The sequence below is a fragment of the Acipenser ruthenus genome, chromosome 6 (assembly GCF_902713425.1).
Source record: "Acipenser ruthenus chromosome 6, fAciRut3.2 maternal haplotype, whole genome shotgun sequence".
In the NCBI taxonomy this organism is placed as follows: Eukaryota; Metazoa; Chordata; class Actinopteri; order Acipenseriformes; family Acipenseridae; genus Acipenser; species Acipenser ruthenus.
The window spans coordinates 55,357,620-55,377,714 of record NC_081194.1 but is presented as its reverse complement, the minus strand read 5'-3'; the positions used below and the strand labels follow the sequence as shown (position 1 = coordinate 55,377,714).

General features: G+C 37.5%; 1 protein-coding gene across 6 annotated transcripts in view; it reads right to left on the bottom strand.

Annotated features, from left to right (window-relative positions):
- The window catches only part of LOC117410760 (protein-cysteine N-palmitoyltransferase HHAT), a 95,647-nt gene that overhangs the window by 16,665 nt on the left and 58,887 nt on the right, over positions 1–20,095 (bottom strand). The window contains exon 12 of one of the 6 annotated variants that reach the window (XM_059025541.1): positions 4,120–4,345. The exons of the other annotated variants lie outside the window; for them this stretch is intronic. Coding sequence (XP_058881524.1) covers positions 4,341–4,345 — 5 coding nt within the window. The 3' untranslated portion in view covers positions 4,120–4,340. Of the gene's footprint in view, positions 1–4,119; positions 4,346–20,095 lie in introns of those variants that run through there. 6 annotated transcript variants of the gene reach the window in all.

Sequence of the window (20,095 nt, the reverse complement as noted above, 5' to 3'; positions counted from 1 at the left end):
CTGGTTGCACACACAAAAAAAAAAAACTACTCCATAGCACTGATGTTCTGCATCTTCCTACATTTAGTTTCTTTAAAAACATTTTGATTAGAACAAAACAATGTGTTTCAACACATAGGGTGTCTTCAGGTGTAGAGATACAACAACTGCTAATTTGAAAACAGCTTTAGAGAAAATATATAATAGATAACAATTAATCCAGTAATTGAACAATTAATTAGATAGTATACACAGACATGTCATTATATATATATATATATATATATATATATATATATATATATATATATATATATATATATATATATATATTTATTTACAGATCACAATATTAACCATTGCATATACAACCATTGCTATCTAATTAAAAAATAACATTAGAATAGACTATTATATAACCTATTTATACATGATTTAATTGTTTGACTACATTCACAAGTCATACATAAAAATACTTAACATATATACGGTTACAGATCATATTACATTTAATATACAAATAATTCAGAACATTACACTTAACCAGAAAAAAGATGAAAGATTCAAGTTGGCACATAACAATTAATGATCTAATCTTTGAGAGATATGGACTGATATCTGGTGTTTCATTAACATGTTTAGCTTTATTGAAAATCATTACAGAATCAATACAATCATTGCATTTTTTACCAGGGAGCTAAAGTATGTTTTACAATATTAAATCAGTGTTTAGGTTTTTATTTTTCATAATGTTTTTCCTTTATAAACTAATACTGACTAATACCACATTAAATACTACTATTTACAGTAGTCATTTTCTGTAAAATTCAGTCAATTGTGCTATTCCTTGCTTTATATACTACAAGGTGGTTACAGTATTCTGCAGCATATAGTACTGCAGTATTCTACAGTAAATATATTTTTAAAAACATTTTAAAAAACTCTGATAGCTGTAGTGAGAGTTAACAGAAGTTTTACTACTTCCCTTCTGGAGACCTTATTTGCTCCTACCTTTTACAATCTCCTGCTAAAAAAAACATGGTGACATATCACAGTTATAATTAAATTCCAGTTGTTCTAATTACATTAACTGCACAGTTCACCGTCAGATATGAGATAGTGCGAGATAGTAATTAATATCTCTTGTCATCCATTAATAGGATTTTAACATGAGCAGTACCACGGGAAACATTTTATACAATTAGTTGCATCTCAAATTCACATTTCAAAGTCATAATCAAATTGGATTCTCTGAGTAAGACAATGGCCATGCGCCATTTTTCTGTGTCCATCTTTCACATCGCAAATTGTGAGAAGCTACAACCGTAATGGGCTAGGGGGGTAGATATACTTTAGGGTTGGAAACTCAAAGTTGGAATCTTTATTACAGTTTTTAGAAACTTGCTTGCAAATAGCTTTCATTCTCATAACTCCTTGCCCAACTGCAGGTTCTCTTTCTCTCTCTTGACCAGAAGAATGCCTTAACAACATCCCCTGCCACCAATGTAAATATAAAATTAGAGCTATCAGTATCACAGAAAGGTAAACCGCCATAACATACATATACAATACAGTACAACTTGGATTAACATTTAGTTTGGGCTATTTCCAAGATAAAGCTAGCCTTCTACTGCTAAACTAAGCAACAATACCCATTTCTTCAGTGGCCTAATTCTGTCTCACAAATGTGCAGGTGGTGAATTCTGTATTCCTCTCAAGTGCAATGAGAAATCAATAGCGCTATTAATCACGGTAATTGGATATTCCTAGATAGCTTGCCATTTAATGGAGCATGCTGCATATGTTTAAATGTTCAAAGCATACTGTGCAACGCAATTTATACAAAATATAATCATTTAAAAAAAAGTCTGTGAAATAAGACACACTGCATGTTCTGCAGTTTTGCATATTCAATTGGCTAAGAGGAAATATGGCTTTTGATCCAATGTAATAACCAGGATAGGCGCGTAGTAAGGTTAGAGTCTCATTTCCTGTCTCTAAAGGTAAAGCCCAGCCACAGGATTTAGTCAGTGTAGAGACTCCTTGAGTGTGACTTCATACGAGCTGGATAGCGCACTGCCACTGTATGGCAAACCTGTGTTCTTGTTGTGATTTTATAATCTTTTTATTTATTTTCTAGTTAAATACAGGTTAAATATTTCCTTGAGTTGATGCATTACGTGGTCATTTACAGTAGTTCTGGAAATGTGAGAGCTTTATGAATTACGGAATATTTCTCTGTGCTGAAACAAAAAAATGTTCCCCCATGTACCTGAAATCTTTAGTTTCCCTGCGCAAGACACTAGGCATTCTGAGCTGTTTTGTGTAACTGGTGAAAGATTATCTTGGTGCAACACAGACCATCCTACATTCTGGAAGCTACGCTACAGGTTCAGTTTATGAATCTTTTCTAAATTTGTCCTGACGTTTCCATCAAGATTATGAAATATATTACCCATAAATAACAATCCCCATCTACGGTCGCTCACAACATGATTGGAAATGTTGTCTTTGCATGACAGTGATCAATACTTGTATTCAGAATACAATTAGAAAAATTATTCAGGGAAAAATACATTATCTGGAACACAGATATGGTTTTAAAATAAATATTTTGAAAATAATCGGCATTGACCCTGCAAACATATAACAATATAATTTCTGTACATGAGCTCAGATTCCAATCCTGCTCCCTAAGCTTTGATTGGTGTAATGTGTTGAACTAATGCACCAGATACAAGAAAAGTCATTTTAATCACACCATTATTTCAATGAAACCTCGACTTGAACTTTACATACCTAATTAAATGAGAACCCGTAAATTAGTGGGCTCACAATTATCTTTTTTTTTTTTTTTTTTTTTTTACACTCATAGAATGGACCATTTAAAGTATCTTGAAGGCAAAACCTCTAATTAAGTACTTATAAGGACTTCTTTTGTATTAATGAAATTCCATTCAATGGCAAAGGTAGCTGGCTGTTGAGACAATTACCCCCTGAAGATTCTGCTTTAAAGATTGGGCAGTGAATGGGAAAGAACAGGACTCCCGTGTGGCTTAAAACAACCAGTTAGAGCATGCTTTATGTACCATCCTTCCTTTCCATAATTGCTATGCTTTAGGACACTGGAGACTGAGGGGTAGATGTACTAAAGTGTTATGGCTGTCGCAAACCAGCTGCAAACGAGTCGGAAGTCTAGGGTGAAACGTACTAAACAAGCTCAATGTTCTTAGCTACTTTTTAGCAAATGCTTTGTGGCAGCAGCTTGTCTTTGCGGTTCAGCCTTCGATGAATATGCAATTATGGGCGTTCCTGCATAAATTCGCAAAAATGGGGTGGAGATGGTTTTCAAATATTATAATGAGATGTACTAAAGCTGCCGGCAATTGCGACTCTTATAATTGCATCAATTTGTTAAGAACTTTTGAAAGCACATTTTAAACAGTGGCAATTAACAAACCATTAAAAGACAGTATGAAAAACAATCCCCTAACCATGGCCGCTGTCTTCAGCACGAACAAGTGATTTATAGGATGAGCTGAGAAAGAGTATTTCGTACCCGCATTACTCTTTTCGATTTAAATGAATTAACACTAGAACTGTCGGATTTTCAAACAACCTAGAACCACCACGTGGGTCACTGTGACCCATACATTTTTAAACTGCTTCATTATGAAAATTAAAGACATACTATCGGATACAACTGAAAAGGCTTAAAGGCTTTATTTTTAAAATGAGCGCACATACAGGATGACTACAAACAGTGAAAAAATATAATAAAATATACATTTCAGAAGAAACGGGTACGTACATATACCAGTGTACAGGTGTAAACGGGTACATGTACACACAGAACTATAAAACCAAAATCGTTGTTTCTCATACTACATTAAAAGAAAATATAACACTACTTCTGGTATGACGGCAGCATTGTACTCTATGGAGGAGCGTACGCGTCTGCCAGCTGACTGTGCCTGCATCCAGGAGCTGTGTTGTAAACAGACACAGTTCCATTGAACACTATTGTTTAAACTGGTACATACAAACCTGTAAAAACAAAATGTTTTTTTTCTAATAGTAATATAAAAAAAGAATATATAACATACGTTTCATATTAGGCACATAAATTATTATCCTAGCTGTCATTTCAGTTTGCTGTATGCATCTGAGTGCAGCTTGCCGTATTCCAATCAAAACGACTACTTTCAAGTTTAAATATTTCCTTCTGATATATTCCCAGTTGCATTTGTAGAACAAAACAAAGGATTGTTGTCTCCAGGTACATTGAAAAATAAGCAACTAGGCTTTCACTGACTTTGCATCTTGACAAATCCACAATCATAACAATCTCTGTCTCGTAGTCAGTCTACAAACAAAGAAAGGCTTGAAATAAAAAAAAAAAAAACATGTGTGCAAGGACATGTATTGAAATGCATGGGTCACAAAGACCCACGTGGCGGTTCTAGGTAGAACTGTTTATAACGTTATCATTTTTGTGATTCTGGCTATCAAACGTCGTCTGGATATTTAATTAATATATTTAGGAAAAGTCAAAAACAGACACACACATACGATTTACAACGGAAGAGTAATTAACATTTTAAATCCAAAATGGGCCAAATTGACCAGCATGGCGGTTCTAGTGTTAAAAAATGACCTGGACCCTGTCACCCAGAGAAGCCATGCTATCCCTGCAGTGTCCAGACTGCTGTCCACCCTGCATTATCTTGCCTCTGGGTCCTTTCAGGCGACTGTGGCAGCTGTTGCTGGCATTTCCCAGTCCGCTTTTTTTCGTGAGTTGCCAGTTGTGCTCAATGCATTTTTGAATTGAACATCCAAGTACCTATTTTTTCCTAAAAGCAGGGTGTACTTAAGCCTTGAAAACAAATTTCTGACATTTCTGGTTTCCACAACGTGTTGGGAACAATAGACCGCATACATATGTAGCTAACCCCTCCAGCTCATTATGAGCATCTGTACAGAACGAGGAAACACACCCATTCTATTAATGTGCAGGTGGTTTGCAATTGTGAACAATTTAACACTGCACCACTGACTAACTTAAATAAAAACTGAAAGTATACATTTGGCTTATATTATTATTATTATTATTATTTATTTCTTAACAGACGCCCTTATCCAGGGCGACTTACAATCGTAAGCAAATACATTTCAAGTGTTACAATACAAGTAATACAATAAGAGCAAGAAATACAATAACCTTTGTTCAAGCAAAGTACAAGTGTGACAAACCACAATTCAATAATACAGCAGATAATAGTGATAGTTACATCAGGATATGATTAAATAGTGATAGTTACATCAGGATGTGATTAAATACAAAGTACTACAGGTTAAACACTTGGCGGATTACAGTATTCTGAAGTACAGGCTACTCATGATAATATTAACAAGAACTGACTGTACTCCTGCAAGTATCATAACTTGTCAATGCGGCACCATGATCTATTTTGTGTTAATTATCTAGACTACTAAGTAGGCAAAGTTATAATAATAATAATAATAATAATAATAATAATAATAATAATAATAATAATAATAATAATAATAATAATAATAATAATCACTAAAATCATTTACTTTCAATTTAAAATAATCTTTTAGCAGCAGCATGATTTATTGTGTGTTACCAGTAAGCTAAAGTAAAAAGAAAGTGTGCTAGATATTCATTTGATTTTACTGCTGTACTGTATACTGTATAGGCATACTGAATAGATTTATATTTTTACATAATGTAATGCGTAGCCTACCCAAAACACATTAGTGTTATTTCAGTGCAATGATTTATACATGTACATTTATAGTGCTCAGTGTATTTTACATGTGTGCGATTATATTGTATTTTTTTAACAAACGTATCTGGTTTAGTGAGGGGCTACTATATGATTATGAAAAACGTTTTGATGGAAACACATTTTTTATTTGGGGGTGAAGGTGGGGGCCCCACTGTAGAACTTGATGGGATTAAACTGCCTTTCATTTTTTATTCAAAAACATTTTGCTCGACTCTTGCAATGCTAGAGATCTCGCTAAGAGGAGGCAACAAATATTTAAATTAGTATATTGCGGCTCTCTTCTTTAACATATTTTCTCATAGTACAGACGACAAAATGTATACTTTGCGAATTGTCGCAGTGAAAATGCAAATTATGGTATGTTTGCGCTGCGACTGGCCCATCTTAGTACATCTATCCCTGATTCTCTTCCATCCAGGGGGACCAGGGACAGGAGGACGTTTGGGAGGACGGGAATAATCAAGGGATTTAGCCTTTTTGTAAAAAATTGCAGTAACAGGATTTCACAGTATATATAGTTGCCATTTTGGAGAAATTGCTAGTATCAAGTTTAAGGTGACCCAGTGGGAGAATGTTATACCTATAATATTTAACGTTAGAGCAGCTAATAGTCCCCGAGACTTCAATTCATTCTGAGGCAGGGGGGCAGTGAACATCATAAGCAACCTGGATAGGCATCTTTACTGAGGTGGCTAAACAAACAATTGTAGTTTGCTACAGCAATGCAGCCAGTCATAACACTGTACTGTTATATTTTGTATATTCATTATTCAGGGTATTACCACCTTTGCCATTCAACACTTTCAACTGACAAAGTTCTAAAATGAGTGTTCTTTGGGCAGCTTTGGGACAGTAAGATCAAGTGAATCAGTGTTCATGTACATAAAATATGAGAAAGAAAATGTCTTGTCCAATCTGCCTTGAATATGAAAACAAATTTGCAGTAATGATTTGTTGCTGCTGTGTTTAATTGTATTATCACGTTTACCTGATTGTCACATATGCATATAATTGAGGCAATCAATCTGGCTTCAAACTTAATTATATAACGCAATTGGTTGGAACTATTTCTGCTCAGCACCAGAGGTGGCATTGTATTTCAAAATGAAGTCAATAGAAAAGGTTAAAAGCAACACCACTTTCTCAAGCTTGTTTCTTGTGAGTAGATTTCATTCACACAATTAATAACTCTAAATATCAAACTGTACATATTCACATCACAATGAATGGATGAATAAATAATTGAATAAAACGGCAGAGTTAGCAGTGGCTGGACTCTTAGCTTCTAGAGGTTTAATTGGTTCAATTAAATAATAATGTTGGTACAAAGAGCTGGAATAGAAGAGCAACATTCCCTAGCCTGGTTATAATATACCCAATACTGATCTCACATACATATTACACATGTATATTGTGCAGTTTCATTAGCTTTGTGAATCGCAAATGTCCAGTTCTGAAATAAACCCATCAGGGTTTTACCAAGCTTGACAGAAACTGTTTGACTTTTATATGAAGCTGCATTACAAGTTATAACTGAATATATTATTTATATGAACTGCAAGTCCATCTTGAATAATGTAAAGGAGCATGCACAGCCTACAGCAGATGAGCAATCTGCCAAGAGGGGATAGGGCTTTTGATCTAATGCAGTGTTTCTCAACCTTTTTAGTAACAACACCCCCTAGATCAGCTGAGCTTAGTCATCGCCCCCTTGCCACAGAAAATAAAACAAAATTAAGAATTATTGCAGATTAACAATGTCGTTTAATTAACATCAATTATTAATTACATTTAATTCCACTAGTTCCGAGAATTACAGAGAAATAGTTCATAAAACAAAAATAATGAAGCCCCAGTCACTGGTGTAATCAACATGTAGATACATACATAAAATGCTTACTATTATGGAATATTGCCAACATATCTTCTTTGCTTGCGCCATGGTGTGGATAGCAATAGAGATATGCGAACCGGTTCCTTTGAAATCGGGTACCTGGTTCCTGCTTCGGAACCGACCAACTGGATACAAATATCAGGGATCTGTTTGCAGTGAGTACTATTATGTTAGTAAAACTGATTATTAAAACATTAATTTCTGTCAAAAATACATTTGATAACTATAATTGACACGTTCACACTTAGAAAAAAAAAGGTCTGCAAAATATTTATTACAGCAATAATGGGGGTTTTAATTATTATTTTTTTTTAATTATATGTATTTCCAAGGAGAATAATTCAGTCTCACTTTTACATGAAGGGATGAAAACGCTTTGGGTAAAGTGAATCTTCTGCATTTCGATGGGATCATTCGCAAGACAACCCCCAGCCAAACACGACACGATTTCAGCTATCTAAAAAAGTAATTTAACCCCAAGCCGATGGGGTCGTATTTAGGCTTGGGATCCTAACATCCACTGACCTCTTTGCACATACCATGTGGTTAAAGATTTTTTTGATTGTAAACTTTGTGAAATTAGCAATTAACAAGGTTCATATACAAGCACACAATGGCTTTCACTGTTGTAATAAAACTGTTACTGTGCAAATTGGAGATTATTTTTGTTTTGTTAACTTTAATTATACAGGGCCATTTCACATCTGCTCACACATTGCCATACGGACATGTTTTTCTAAATAGTTTTGGAACCAGAATCGAAATACCTGGTTCGCAAAAATGCACATCACTAGATAACAACATGGCAACAGGCATAAATGGAACGGCTGTTTCGTTCTGATTGGACCATATTACATTTCCATGACAAACCGGATCGCACAAAAGGCAGTGACGTTGCTGCATAGCAACAAACATTTCTGACTTGATGTGTACACGATCTTACAGTGCACAAGTCAGTGAGTATATCACTGGCACATTGTGTGTAAGTAGTTAATCAACATTTTGAAATAAAAGTTCCTTAATTTTAATTTTAAATAAGAAAACGCAATGCCCCCCCCCCCTCCCCTTTTTATTTTTTAGCTAAAACGCCACCCCCCCCCCCCGTCCTCTTGGATGTAAACGCCCCCCTTTGGCTTCAGAACACCCCTTGGGGGGGCGGTACCGCCCCCGTTGAGAAACACTGATCTAATGTAATAACCAGGATAGGCTCTTAGTAAGTACTCTGATGTACAGTCAACATGAGCAGGTCTTCCTAAACATTTTCATATTCATACATAGCTAATGATATTACATGGTGGGAAATTGGCATAAAAACATAACATCTTAAATTTGGAAAATGCTTTCTTGCCATCATTAAATTAGATTTACCATATAACTGATATATACAGTATATCACTTCAATTGTAATAAACTGTAAAGGTCAAATCCAAATGCCATGCTCACATACTATTCCCAACAAAACACATTCATTAGCTGCCTGCAAGCTTGTTATCCGTGAGTAAAAATAATTTACTAAACAGGTTCAATTTTGCCCTTAACTTTCACTCGTTAAAACATAACATCAAACTGACATATGTCAAAATTCATGCTTTATTGACAGTAGGATTAGATTGCTATGGTTAGCAAAAGCTGATTTCCTTTGCAGGTTTTGAATGCTATTAATTATGGGTGTTTGACCCAACGTGGTCAAGCTTTCAACTTGCCAACGGGAGAAAGCACTGATGGGCTTTCATCCTTACTTCAAGGGTAGGATAATGTTGTTGTAATTTTTTTAAAGGTGCCATAGAAACTGCGGCAGACTTACTGGTAGGTCTTGCAAAAGATCTTTACAGAGTAACAAGTGAAAAAGTCAAGCATGATATACACAGACTGTGAACTATAACCAAAGTATGGTTATTTCACTGCATGATCGAGCAGTTTATCTACAGCGTTGTATTTCAATTATTTACAAATCCTGAATTAACATAAAAGTAAAGAGCTAAAAGATTGTTAGCACATTTTTTTTTAAGGTTAGAAAAAACTAATAAGATGGGAAAAAAAGTTGAAATACTTGGGTATCACTCTTTAAGTCCATAATCACTTGCTGTTTCAAAACAAGTGCCTCCACTATATCCGTAACAACATTTGCCAATTCAATTTTTAAAAACATCTTTTCTTTTTAGCACTTGAAATACAATTTCTCCAATGGTCCCTTCGGACTGCAGGAAATCAGACAGAAACTGCTCATTTGACTGCAGGGGGTGGATTTCTTCAGAGGGGAAAATGTGGGTATAAATGTACGTGAAAACATCTCTCACTGTCTTTCTCTGTATCATTCTAAGCCAAGACTTCTTTATTCTGATTCATTTAAGACTTTCTTCAAGAGATAAAACCTGGAAATAGGAACAGCCCCTGAGCTCCAGCTGCGTGAGGAAACAGACATCATCAAGCTGTGAGTGGCATGTCAAAAAAATACACTTGGTTCAAGAAAAAACGCACCTGATGCCTTGTAACCTTGGAGCCTGAAAAAATGTAAATTCTTCAATTGAGAACAGATTTTAAAAGAGATGTTTATCAGGTGGCTCAGTGGTGGCAACAGAATACAAAGCCCTTTAGCGCCAAACCAGGCAGGCAGCATATATAGTCATAGCTATCTGATGGCTGTGCAGGGATTCAAATCAGTATGTGAAACAGATTCTAGCATTCAGCCCATCTGCTAATGAATTGAAAACAATGTGGTACCTTTTGTCAGTCCCTGAAACAAGATACAGTTACAACCCTACAGAGAGCTTTAAGGAAGGTTTAAGACACAATCGCAAGGCAGCACTTACTGTATTAGTATATAAACATGTCTCACCTGCTCTGTGGCTGAACAGAGGACTTACAGTCTCTAGAGCTTTATTCGTAAAACAGTATTTTTTTTTTTTTACGTCAGAAACTATAAATGTTTTTGTGTTAACAAAAAAAGAAAGCATCCCCATGGATTAAAATGAGGGCAATGGCATTTCTGAAGGAATAGTTTCTAAACATGAAATACAATGGAAAGTGGTTAAAACAATGTGTCAGTGAAAAGTCTGCTTTTCATGTACAACACCGCTAATGGAATGGAAAGAATCATATAAAACTGCTGAGTCCCATCTAAAGAGCCAGTATCTCTAAGTGCACTTACTGCCATAAAAGGGTTTTTTTTGTATGATACGGGAGAATAATAGAACTGAAGTTGTGTCCTGAGTATGAAGCCTACATCTAAAGGAGTTGAGTTCATAAACCAAAAAGTTTCCGTAATAATGAAAACCTATGAACGTTTATGATGAGATACTGGCACTTGATGTAGAAACGGTACAAAGTGTAATGAGACACACTGTAAAGTAGTTAAACATTTAGACTTTTGATTTTGAACGTAATATTAACTGCTAACCCTTTTGAGATTGCCTGTGTGGATTACAAACCTAAGCTTATTCTTACTGCAGCCTATATGCTAATCTAGCACCACTCCCTGTCCCTATGTGACACATGGATGACGGTATGTCAGACTCAACATATAGTATGATCATTTTGAATTAAGTTTTGTATTCGGCAGCCAAGATATCACTAGGAATGGGACTTCTTTGAAAAGTATCAATCCCTCATGATCAATTCTAGCAGACTGAATGGCTTTGCAAAGCTACTACCAAATCAATCTAGCGCTGATACAGTGGGGCAGTAACTACTATTTAGATCTAGAAAGAAGAGTAAAAGCTACAGTTATTTATGCTAGATTTCAAAATATCTCTGCTCACACTCGTTTATTCTTTTAATATAACAATGTGTCAACTATCTTATGCTCTGACATTTTTTTATTTTGCTACTGTATCATGTGGGTGATGCTGAAAGTCTTGTGCTGAAAAAGAAAATGGTACAATTTCTGTTCACGGTAGCAGCCTACCGTGAACAGAGTTTCTCCACCACAGCACTAGTAACGAAGGGTAAATAGTATTATGATTCCATTCTTTTTAAAATAACTACTTTAGATGAATATCCCAAGTGGTCATTTCTAAAACCATCTTTCTTCAGTAACTCATCTTTTACAAATTGTTCAAAAATGACACTGGAATTGTTATTAAACTGAAGATGCAATATATGGGTATATATAGTGGTTAGAGTTTTTGCTTTGATATACAGTGCAAGTACAGTGAGGTTTTCCATTTGTATCTTGTTTTGCAAAGACAGCAGCTTCTAGGTAACCGTTTAAAAGTTTTGTGAGGTTCTCGTGTGCCCAGAGCAAAAGCTTGAGCACCACGTGATGGAGACTGGGAGACCTGAGGCCGTCCGGGTGGTTTATGTATGCCACCACTGTTGTGTTGTCCGTATGGACAAGCACATGTCTCCCTCAAACCTCCTGCAAAAAATTCTGCAAGGCCAGGTAAACTGCCTACAGCTCCAAAACATTGACATGGAGACCTTGCCAAGAGGGGTTCCACGCCCTCCTGCCATTCCACATAGTGCCCAAGCCCAGGCTGGACGTGTCCGTGGCAACGACCTCCCTTCTGGTGACACTGCCCAGTGCTACACCGAGGTGTAGATGGGCAGGCTGTTTCCACCAACAAAGTGCCTTTAAACAGTAGCGAGACACTGTGAATAAGCAGTCACGGTTCAACGCTGGCTGAAAAACCCTGCTGCTGAACCAGGCCTGCAGTGGGCGCATGAGCAGGAGACCCAAAGGGTCATCAAGCCCAAAAGTTTCTGGAACGTCACTACCGCAAGCGCTCTGTTGAGCTGAAAGAGCTCTAAACAGGTGGCTATTCTCTACACCCTAGATAGTAGGCTGTCTGAGAAGGCGTGAGCTGGCTCTTTACATGATTCACCGTAAGGCCCAACTGTTGAAGGTGGCCGGTGACAAGTTCTGTGTTGGCTTCTGCCTGTGCTGGAGACTGGGCACAAATGAACCAGTCGTCCAAATAATTGAGTACTCTGAAGCCTTGAGTCTCAATGGGGCCATGATAGAGACAGGCCAAATGGTAAGACTCGGAACTCGTATGCTGTTCCCTGAAAGTGTGCGCTGGTTTTATGCAATGTGGAAATAGGTGTCTTTGAGTTCCACCGTGATGAACATTGCCTGGCCTGACTGACTGCAACAGCTGTTGTATCGTCAACATTTTGAACCTCCTTCGGCTCAGATACAAGTTGACCTGTCTGAGGCCACCACCCCGCTTGGGCATGGAGTAGAACCCGTCTTCCAACTGGAGAGGGTCTACCATGCAAATAACCCGTTTGTGCAGCAGAGCTGCTACCTGAGACACCACCGCAGAATCTTGTGGGTCCGTGACTGATGGTGGAGTCACATCCTGAAAGGGAGGGGACTGTGCTTGAACTGCAGAGCGCAGCCAGTTTTAATGGTAGTAAGCACCCAGAAGTCTGTGGTGCACTGATGCCAATTCTTCAGGTAGCTCCCCGAGAAGGGGCCCTAGGCCTGTGGCAGCAAACTCCTAGGGCTGCTGCTCAGCTTGTGGCTCGGCCTGAGGCTTTCATCTCTGCACCCTGCAGCAGAACCTATTATAGACAGCAGCGAGCAGCCATCGGGTGGTTCTAAACACCACCTCTTGCAGCAGGTGCAGCCAGCTGTGCTGGTCTCTGAGGTGGCTGGACACTGTAATTTCTTACTTAAATAAAGCCCTTTATTTTAGTGGACCAAAAACATGTTTATATATTTTTTAAATGTAGTGACTTTTATTCTAGTGTTTTTCACCTACAAATGTAGGTTTCACGATAATGCACTGCACACTGTAGCTTTAAAGTTTATGTTTGTTTTGTGAAAATATTTGAAATGACAAAATAGGACATTACTGCAGCAACTTTGAATTGCATTTCACCAGTCAATAAATATGTTAACTAAGCTTCTTGATTCTTTAGTGTGACTGTGCTGTGCTCTACCTTTGAATTTTAAGAATGCCTAATTGTAAACTTAATTTATCTAACTAATGTTAAAAATACTCCCTCTGCAATAATGTCTGTAATTTCGAGTCAATACCCCCCACACTTTTGCTTTAACGACAACTTTACACCCCCTGGCATAATCCGGTATATATATATATATATATATATATATATATATATATATATATATATATATATATACATACATACTGATGCACAATGAAAAAAACGCTCATTGGGCACATATATAATGTTATTTACAGTGAGCATATAGGTTTGTTGATTGTTTGAGTAGTATTGTTCCTTGGGATAACAAAATACTGAGCTCAAGTCATGTGATTTCATAAAAATGCCGGGTGCTCAGTGTTTGGTATTTGAGTTTAGTTAAAATTGCCAAAATGAGTTGATTAAGAATCTGTATAAATAGCCATTTGAAAATACACGATTTTAATTAATGCAAGAACAGCGATTACAATTGCACGACTTCAAGAAAATAATGTTGCCGTGGCCAGATTTTTCTCCTGACGTGAGTCCAATAGAGCATCTGTGGGACCAAATTGCCAGTGCCATCCACAGGAGACAACCACGACCAGCCAACCTTAGCCAGCTGGCTGCAGCTGCAGGTCTATCAGGTCTATACGTCAACACTGCCAGGATTGTGTTAATGCTCAGGGAGGTCTCACCCGATACTAACTTTGTAATGTTTTCATTTTGACAGTGTGTCACGTTTCATTCTGAAAACTTAGCATGATTCTTTGATCTGTATTTTTGTTCACATTTTCTGTGATTGTTTAATATCTATGTTTAAAATATTTGATTAAATCCATTAAACCTGAGTGGCGCTTTTCTTTTGTGCATCAGTGTACATATACAAAAATGTACAAAAAGGATATTGCTGCTCTAGAAAGTGTGCAAAGAAGAGCAACCAGAATTATCCCAGGTTTAAAAGGCATGTCGTATGCAGACAGGCTAAAAGAATTGAATCTATTCAGTCGAACAAAGAAGACTACGCGGTGATCTGATTCAAGCATTCAAAATTCTAAAAGGTATTGACAATGTCGACCCAGGGGACTTTTTAGACCTGAAAAAAGAAACAAGGACCAGGGGTCACAAATGGAGATTAGATAAAGGGGCATTCAGAACAGAAAATAGGAGGCACTTTTTTACACAGAGAATTGTGAGGGTCTGGAACCAACTCCCCAGTAATGTTGTTGAAGTTGACATCCTGGGATCCTTCAAGAAGCTGCTTGATGAGATTCTAGGATCAATAAGCTACTAACAACCAAACGAGCAAGATAGGCTGAATGGCCTCCTCTCATTTGTAAACTTTCTTTTCTTACATATATATATATATATATATATATATGGTTTAATATGATGAAGCATTACCATTCCATGAATATTACAGAACAGCCATTTACTGTGGCACCTAAAATACAAAGTAATTTAGGTAATCTGGATTAAATTTTCCCTTTGATAAATTATTCTGGGCCAGGCTCCCATATAATGTGAACTAATTGTCTTAGCAGTCCATATATTGATTAATTAGGCCACATGCAATTATCCTTCAGCTCATTAATGATTTCATTAGAAGAACAAGTGATACAAATAGCTGCTGTATTAAAGCTGCTGCAGGGATGCCTGGGGAAACTGGAGCAGGGTGTACAATTGCAGTAGGCCGGCAAGGGCAATTGGTACGCTTGCATTCAAAAAGCTCCATTTAGAGAATCATTGGCTATGTTTACAACAAAGGTAGCACAGTATGATTGTAACGCTATTATTCCTCAAAATCAATTTGACCCTGTCTTTTTTATAAACTTCAAAGTGCTGTACAAATTGGTGTCAATTGTCTTTGCACTATTATTGACTATTTGTTCTTAGTTGTTGTTTCTTAACACAAGACTTGCAGGCAATGAGATTACAGGAGGTAAGGAAGTATATTTCTGTCTCAGTAAGATTTGTCCCTTGAATTTGACACATTTTGACCCATGGAATGATCCTAATGTTACCAGACTGACAGTGGCCTAAGGTGTTCCATGCTTGGAACTCATATTTCTACAAATGTATATGACAGGTATGATGACATTAAAACTCTACAAAGAGAATGTATATGACAGGAATGATGACATCAAAACTCTACAAAGAGAATGTACATGACAGGTATGATGACAACAAAACTCTACAGACAGAATGCATATGACAGGTATGATGACATCAAAACTCTACAAAGAGAATGTTCCATTCTGGGTGCCAAAAGTCAAACACAGCCCTTGAGTTGTGTAAAACAACTATGAACTGGATCTAAATAGCACCACCCTTTAACTTTAGAAATGTCAGTTCGGTGTTTTCTTCAAGGGTGATTTACCTTTCTTTCTAAGCAATGGCAAAGAGACTTTTTTTATCATTTCAGGAAATCAAGAAAACCCCTACAACTCAATTTGATTTAACTCAAATTTCTAAACTTCATTAAAACAACTCTTGTATTAATTTTAGCTAACACAGACATCTTCCATAAAGGTCCACCATGGACATATAAAAAAGTTAGTGCTGTAAAAAAATCTGTTTTTGGGCTCCCGAGTGGCGCATCCAGTAAAGGCGCGCCACGTGGAGTGCAGGATGTGCCCTATAGTTTGGACGTCGCGAGTTCGAGTCCAGGCTATTCCTTTGCCGACCGAGGATGGGAACTTCCAGGGGGCGGCGCTCAACTGGCCGAGTGCTGCCCCGGGGGGAGGGAGGGTTAGGTCGGCCAGGGTGTCCTCGGCTCACCACGCACCAGCGACCCCTGTAGTCTGGCCGGGCGCCTGCGGGCTTGCCTGTAAGCTGCCCGAGAGCTGCGTTGTCCTCCGACGCTGCAGCTCTTGGGTGGCTGCATGGTAGGTCTGCAGTGTGAAAAAAAGCGGTCGGCTGACGGCACACGCTTCGGAGGACAACGTGTGTTCGTCTTCGCCCTTCCGAGTCAGCGCAGGGATGGTACCGGTGAGCTGAGCCTAAAAATAATTGGCCATTTCAAATTGAGGAGAAAATAATAAAAAATAATTGGCAACGACTAAATTAAAAAAAAAAAATCTGTTTCTAAGAACAGAACTTATGTAACAAATGTATCAAATTTGTTTCAGAAGATAATTGCCTTCATTATCCTTAGCAATTAGAGGCCAGAGGATATGCACAAATAGGTAACCATGACTTGACCAATACCACGTCCTTAGGAATGTCTGCAGTCATTCAATTAGGGGACTGCAGTTCCCGGGGGTTGGGGAGGTAAAATCATCAGAGGCTTCTTATATAACGTACCTAACTTAATGAGATTCCTGGGCTTGAATCTTCACTACCAGGTCAGCAAGGAATGTTGTCATTTTGCGTATTGAAAGTTGCTGTTGGCAAAGTTCCTGCTTCTTTTGTTTAAAATTGTTTATTTTTTTCACATTCTGAATGTCTTGTAGATAAATGGCGTCACAGTTTTGCAGGTTTAAGAGTTTTGTTTGACAAATAATGCACTGGGGCTTGGGTCGTCCTCAGATCAAGTAAATGTAAATGCCAGTGCTGGTCCCAGCAACTGTTACCTCATGCAGCAAATTAATGTCTGTTTGTAACGCAATTTATTGCACTCAATGATAGCCAACTTCGCTTGATGTACATATAAAAAACACCGGAATATGAAGACGAGGTGGGTGGGAAGCAATTTGAAAAAATTTTAAATGATTTGAGAGTGTACAGGATGTTACTTACCACTTCTGGTGGGCTGAAACGGGACTGGTGGTACACAGTTGATAGGGTTTATAGCACTTTGGTTAAATATGATACCATCAAGAATAGACTGTACACATTATTTCCAGAAGTAGTGTTAAGAGAATTTCCTTTTGGCATATAGTCTTGTAAGATATTAAACCTGGCTGAATAAACCCATATAATAACATGGAGCTGAAATAGATCATTCACACAACGGTACAGTTCACAAGTCAAGCTACAAATATTTGTTTCACATTAACTTCTGTTACTGTATGCAGCTAACCTCTCCAATAATGTATTGAAATAATGGTATACTCTATTCCTATACCCCTGACAAGACTGCAGCACATATATTGTTTAAAATGAAAACTACTAAAACTGTGGTTTATTTATTTATTTATTTATTTATTTATTTATTATTTAGTTATTCAACTGAGTTAGGCCTATTCAATGCAGTGAGCTACTTTTATGCCCAGTGAAAAGGCTGGGACAGCCAGATTACCTTTTTTTCTTTTCTGAAGTTCAATGAACACAAGCAGTAGAATGAACACAGATTAGAAAGCAGTGCATTTACGAGAATGCTAGATGCAGAATTTTTTTTTTTTAAATGCTCGCTAAAAAAAAGAAGTCTGTATTCTGAGAAGACACATGTGGCTTCATAATGTGTAAGTTATTTAGTTAGTATTTCACATTAAAAAGCCGTTTCAGTTAATGTCGGCTCTGAAGGCGATGCTTGGTATTGTATCATAAGAGAGCTGTAATATATATGAATTTATAAACACGCCTGTAATAAAATAAAACAGATAGGGGGAAGTGGGGGAAATGCAGACTAAATACATATCATATAATTATATATCATGTGGTTAAAGCTATTTATTGTGTTGCTTAGTAATACTGGTAGCACAACGTGTGAGCGTATAGAAATAGTTTTTTGCAAGAATTGCGTAACCAAATTTTGGGAGCTGTTTGCGGACCACCAGGAGTTTGACCTTGGACCACAAGCGGTCCACGGACCACAGGTTGGGAACCACTGTCCTAGCAGGATACATTTGTGCAATATTGTCAGTGTGTGGGATGGGTGGGAAGTGTCTACTGCAAGTACTGTAGCTCTAAGATTTCTAATGTATTAATGAACAGACTACTAGTTTTCCGTCCCAATCATAATACCTTAGGCTGGTTGTGTGGTCCAGTGGTTAAAGAAAGGGGCTTGTAACCAGAAGGTCCCCGGTTCAAATCCCACCTCAGCCACTGACTCATTGTGTGACCTTGAGCAAGTCACTTAACCTCCTTGTGCTCCGTCTTTCGGGTGAGATGTAATTGTAAGTGACTCTGCAGCTGATGCATAGTTCATACACCCTAGTCTCTGTAAGTCTCCTTGGATAAAGGCGTCTGCTAAATAAACAAATAATAATTTCCAAAATTATGTTGATTTACAAAATAATGTTAATATCTGAACGAGCAGTGACTTCTTGCGACTATTTATTTTGTTTGTATGGGAATTTTAACCCTTTGCGGTCCTATGTCGGACCCTGACCGACATCATCAAAGACGCAAAAAACAGGTCTCTAGTCGTTTTTTCTCTGGAAAAAGCCGAGAAAACCATTCAATGGCCGAGTGAGACCAATAGGAGCCGAGAGAAGCCGAAAAAAAAGGGAGTATCTCATGAATACTGATAGACCCGATACCACATAGATAACACGGACATAAACAAACAAGATAGCTGCTTCCGCATCCAGCACTCAAAGAATATCACGGACATTTGCAGAGCTTTTTTTAGATGTTATAGTAATAAAATAATGACTTGGATCACATTATTGAGTTTGGTGATAAAACAAGTGATCAAGAGATGATTTATCGGTATGTACTATTATTACGAGGCATTTGAAAAATATAGGGAACAAGGGGTGGGGCGGGGCTGGGGAAGCAGTACTGACTGTCCTGTTGATATGCAGTGCCTTTTTTAACCTGTTTTACTGTGAAAGAAAATACTTTTAAACAGCGCGTCTAAAATAAACTGTACGTGTGAAAATAAATTGGACCTGACGCGCCTGACACACGCTGAATAAATGGACCGCAAAGGGTTAAAAGGAAATCCGTGTTAATTGTCATAATTTATTAGCAGTTAATTTGCACATGGAAAAGGAGGGTTTTAACACTACAATGACCAAGGCTGTCATTTTGACCGTTTTTGGAATTTAAATTTAAATTGCGATGGGTGTGTTAAAAAATTAGGGAGATAAAATACCATCATACCTATTCCGAACAGGAGCGGTCAAATTGACCGCTACATATAAAACATATTATAACAATGAGATGTTGTAGTATTATTTATATTTATCAGTCGGGACTTGCCGCCATGTATTGAAGTTTGATTATCTCAGTCTACATTCCTCAAGTGAACGATCTTCTGACATTTCTATTGTTTCAATGAGCCTCCTGATAGCTCATCAAATCAGCCTTGACAGCTCACGGCGCCCGGTTGTCTATCTATGTTATCGTCTATCGCCTCTGATCTATGTTATAGATACGCTTGTTTTTTAAGAAATTCATTGTTAACCCAATACACATTGAAAAAGGATTGCAGAAGACTCAAGACAGCAAAGCGGTGTTTGGAATTACTGCAAAGTTTACCAAACAACGATTCTGAGGCAGCAGAGACAGACAATGCCGAATCTGGCTCTGAAGCAGATTGGGTTTGTGAAAATTAATCTTCCAGCAGCAGTGACACCGAGGGTGCAGGAGATCCAGTGGGAAAAGAAGCAGTCCTATGGCAGCCCCTGCAAGGATG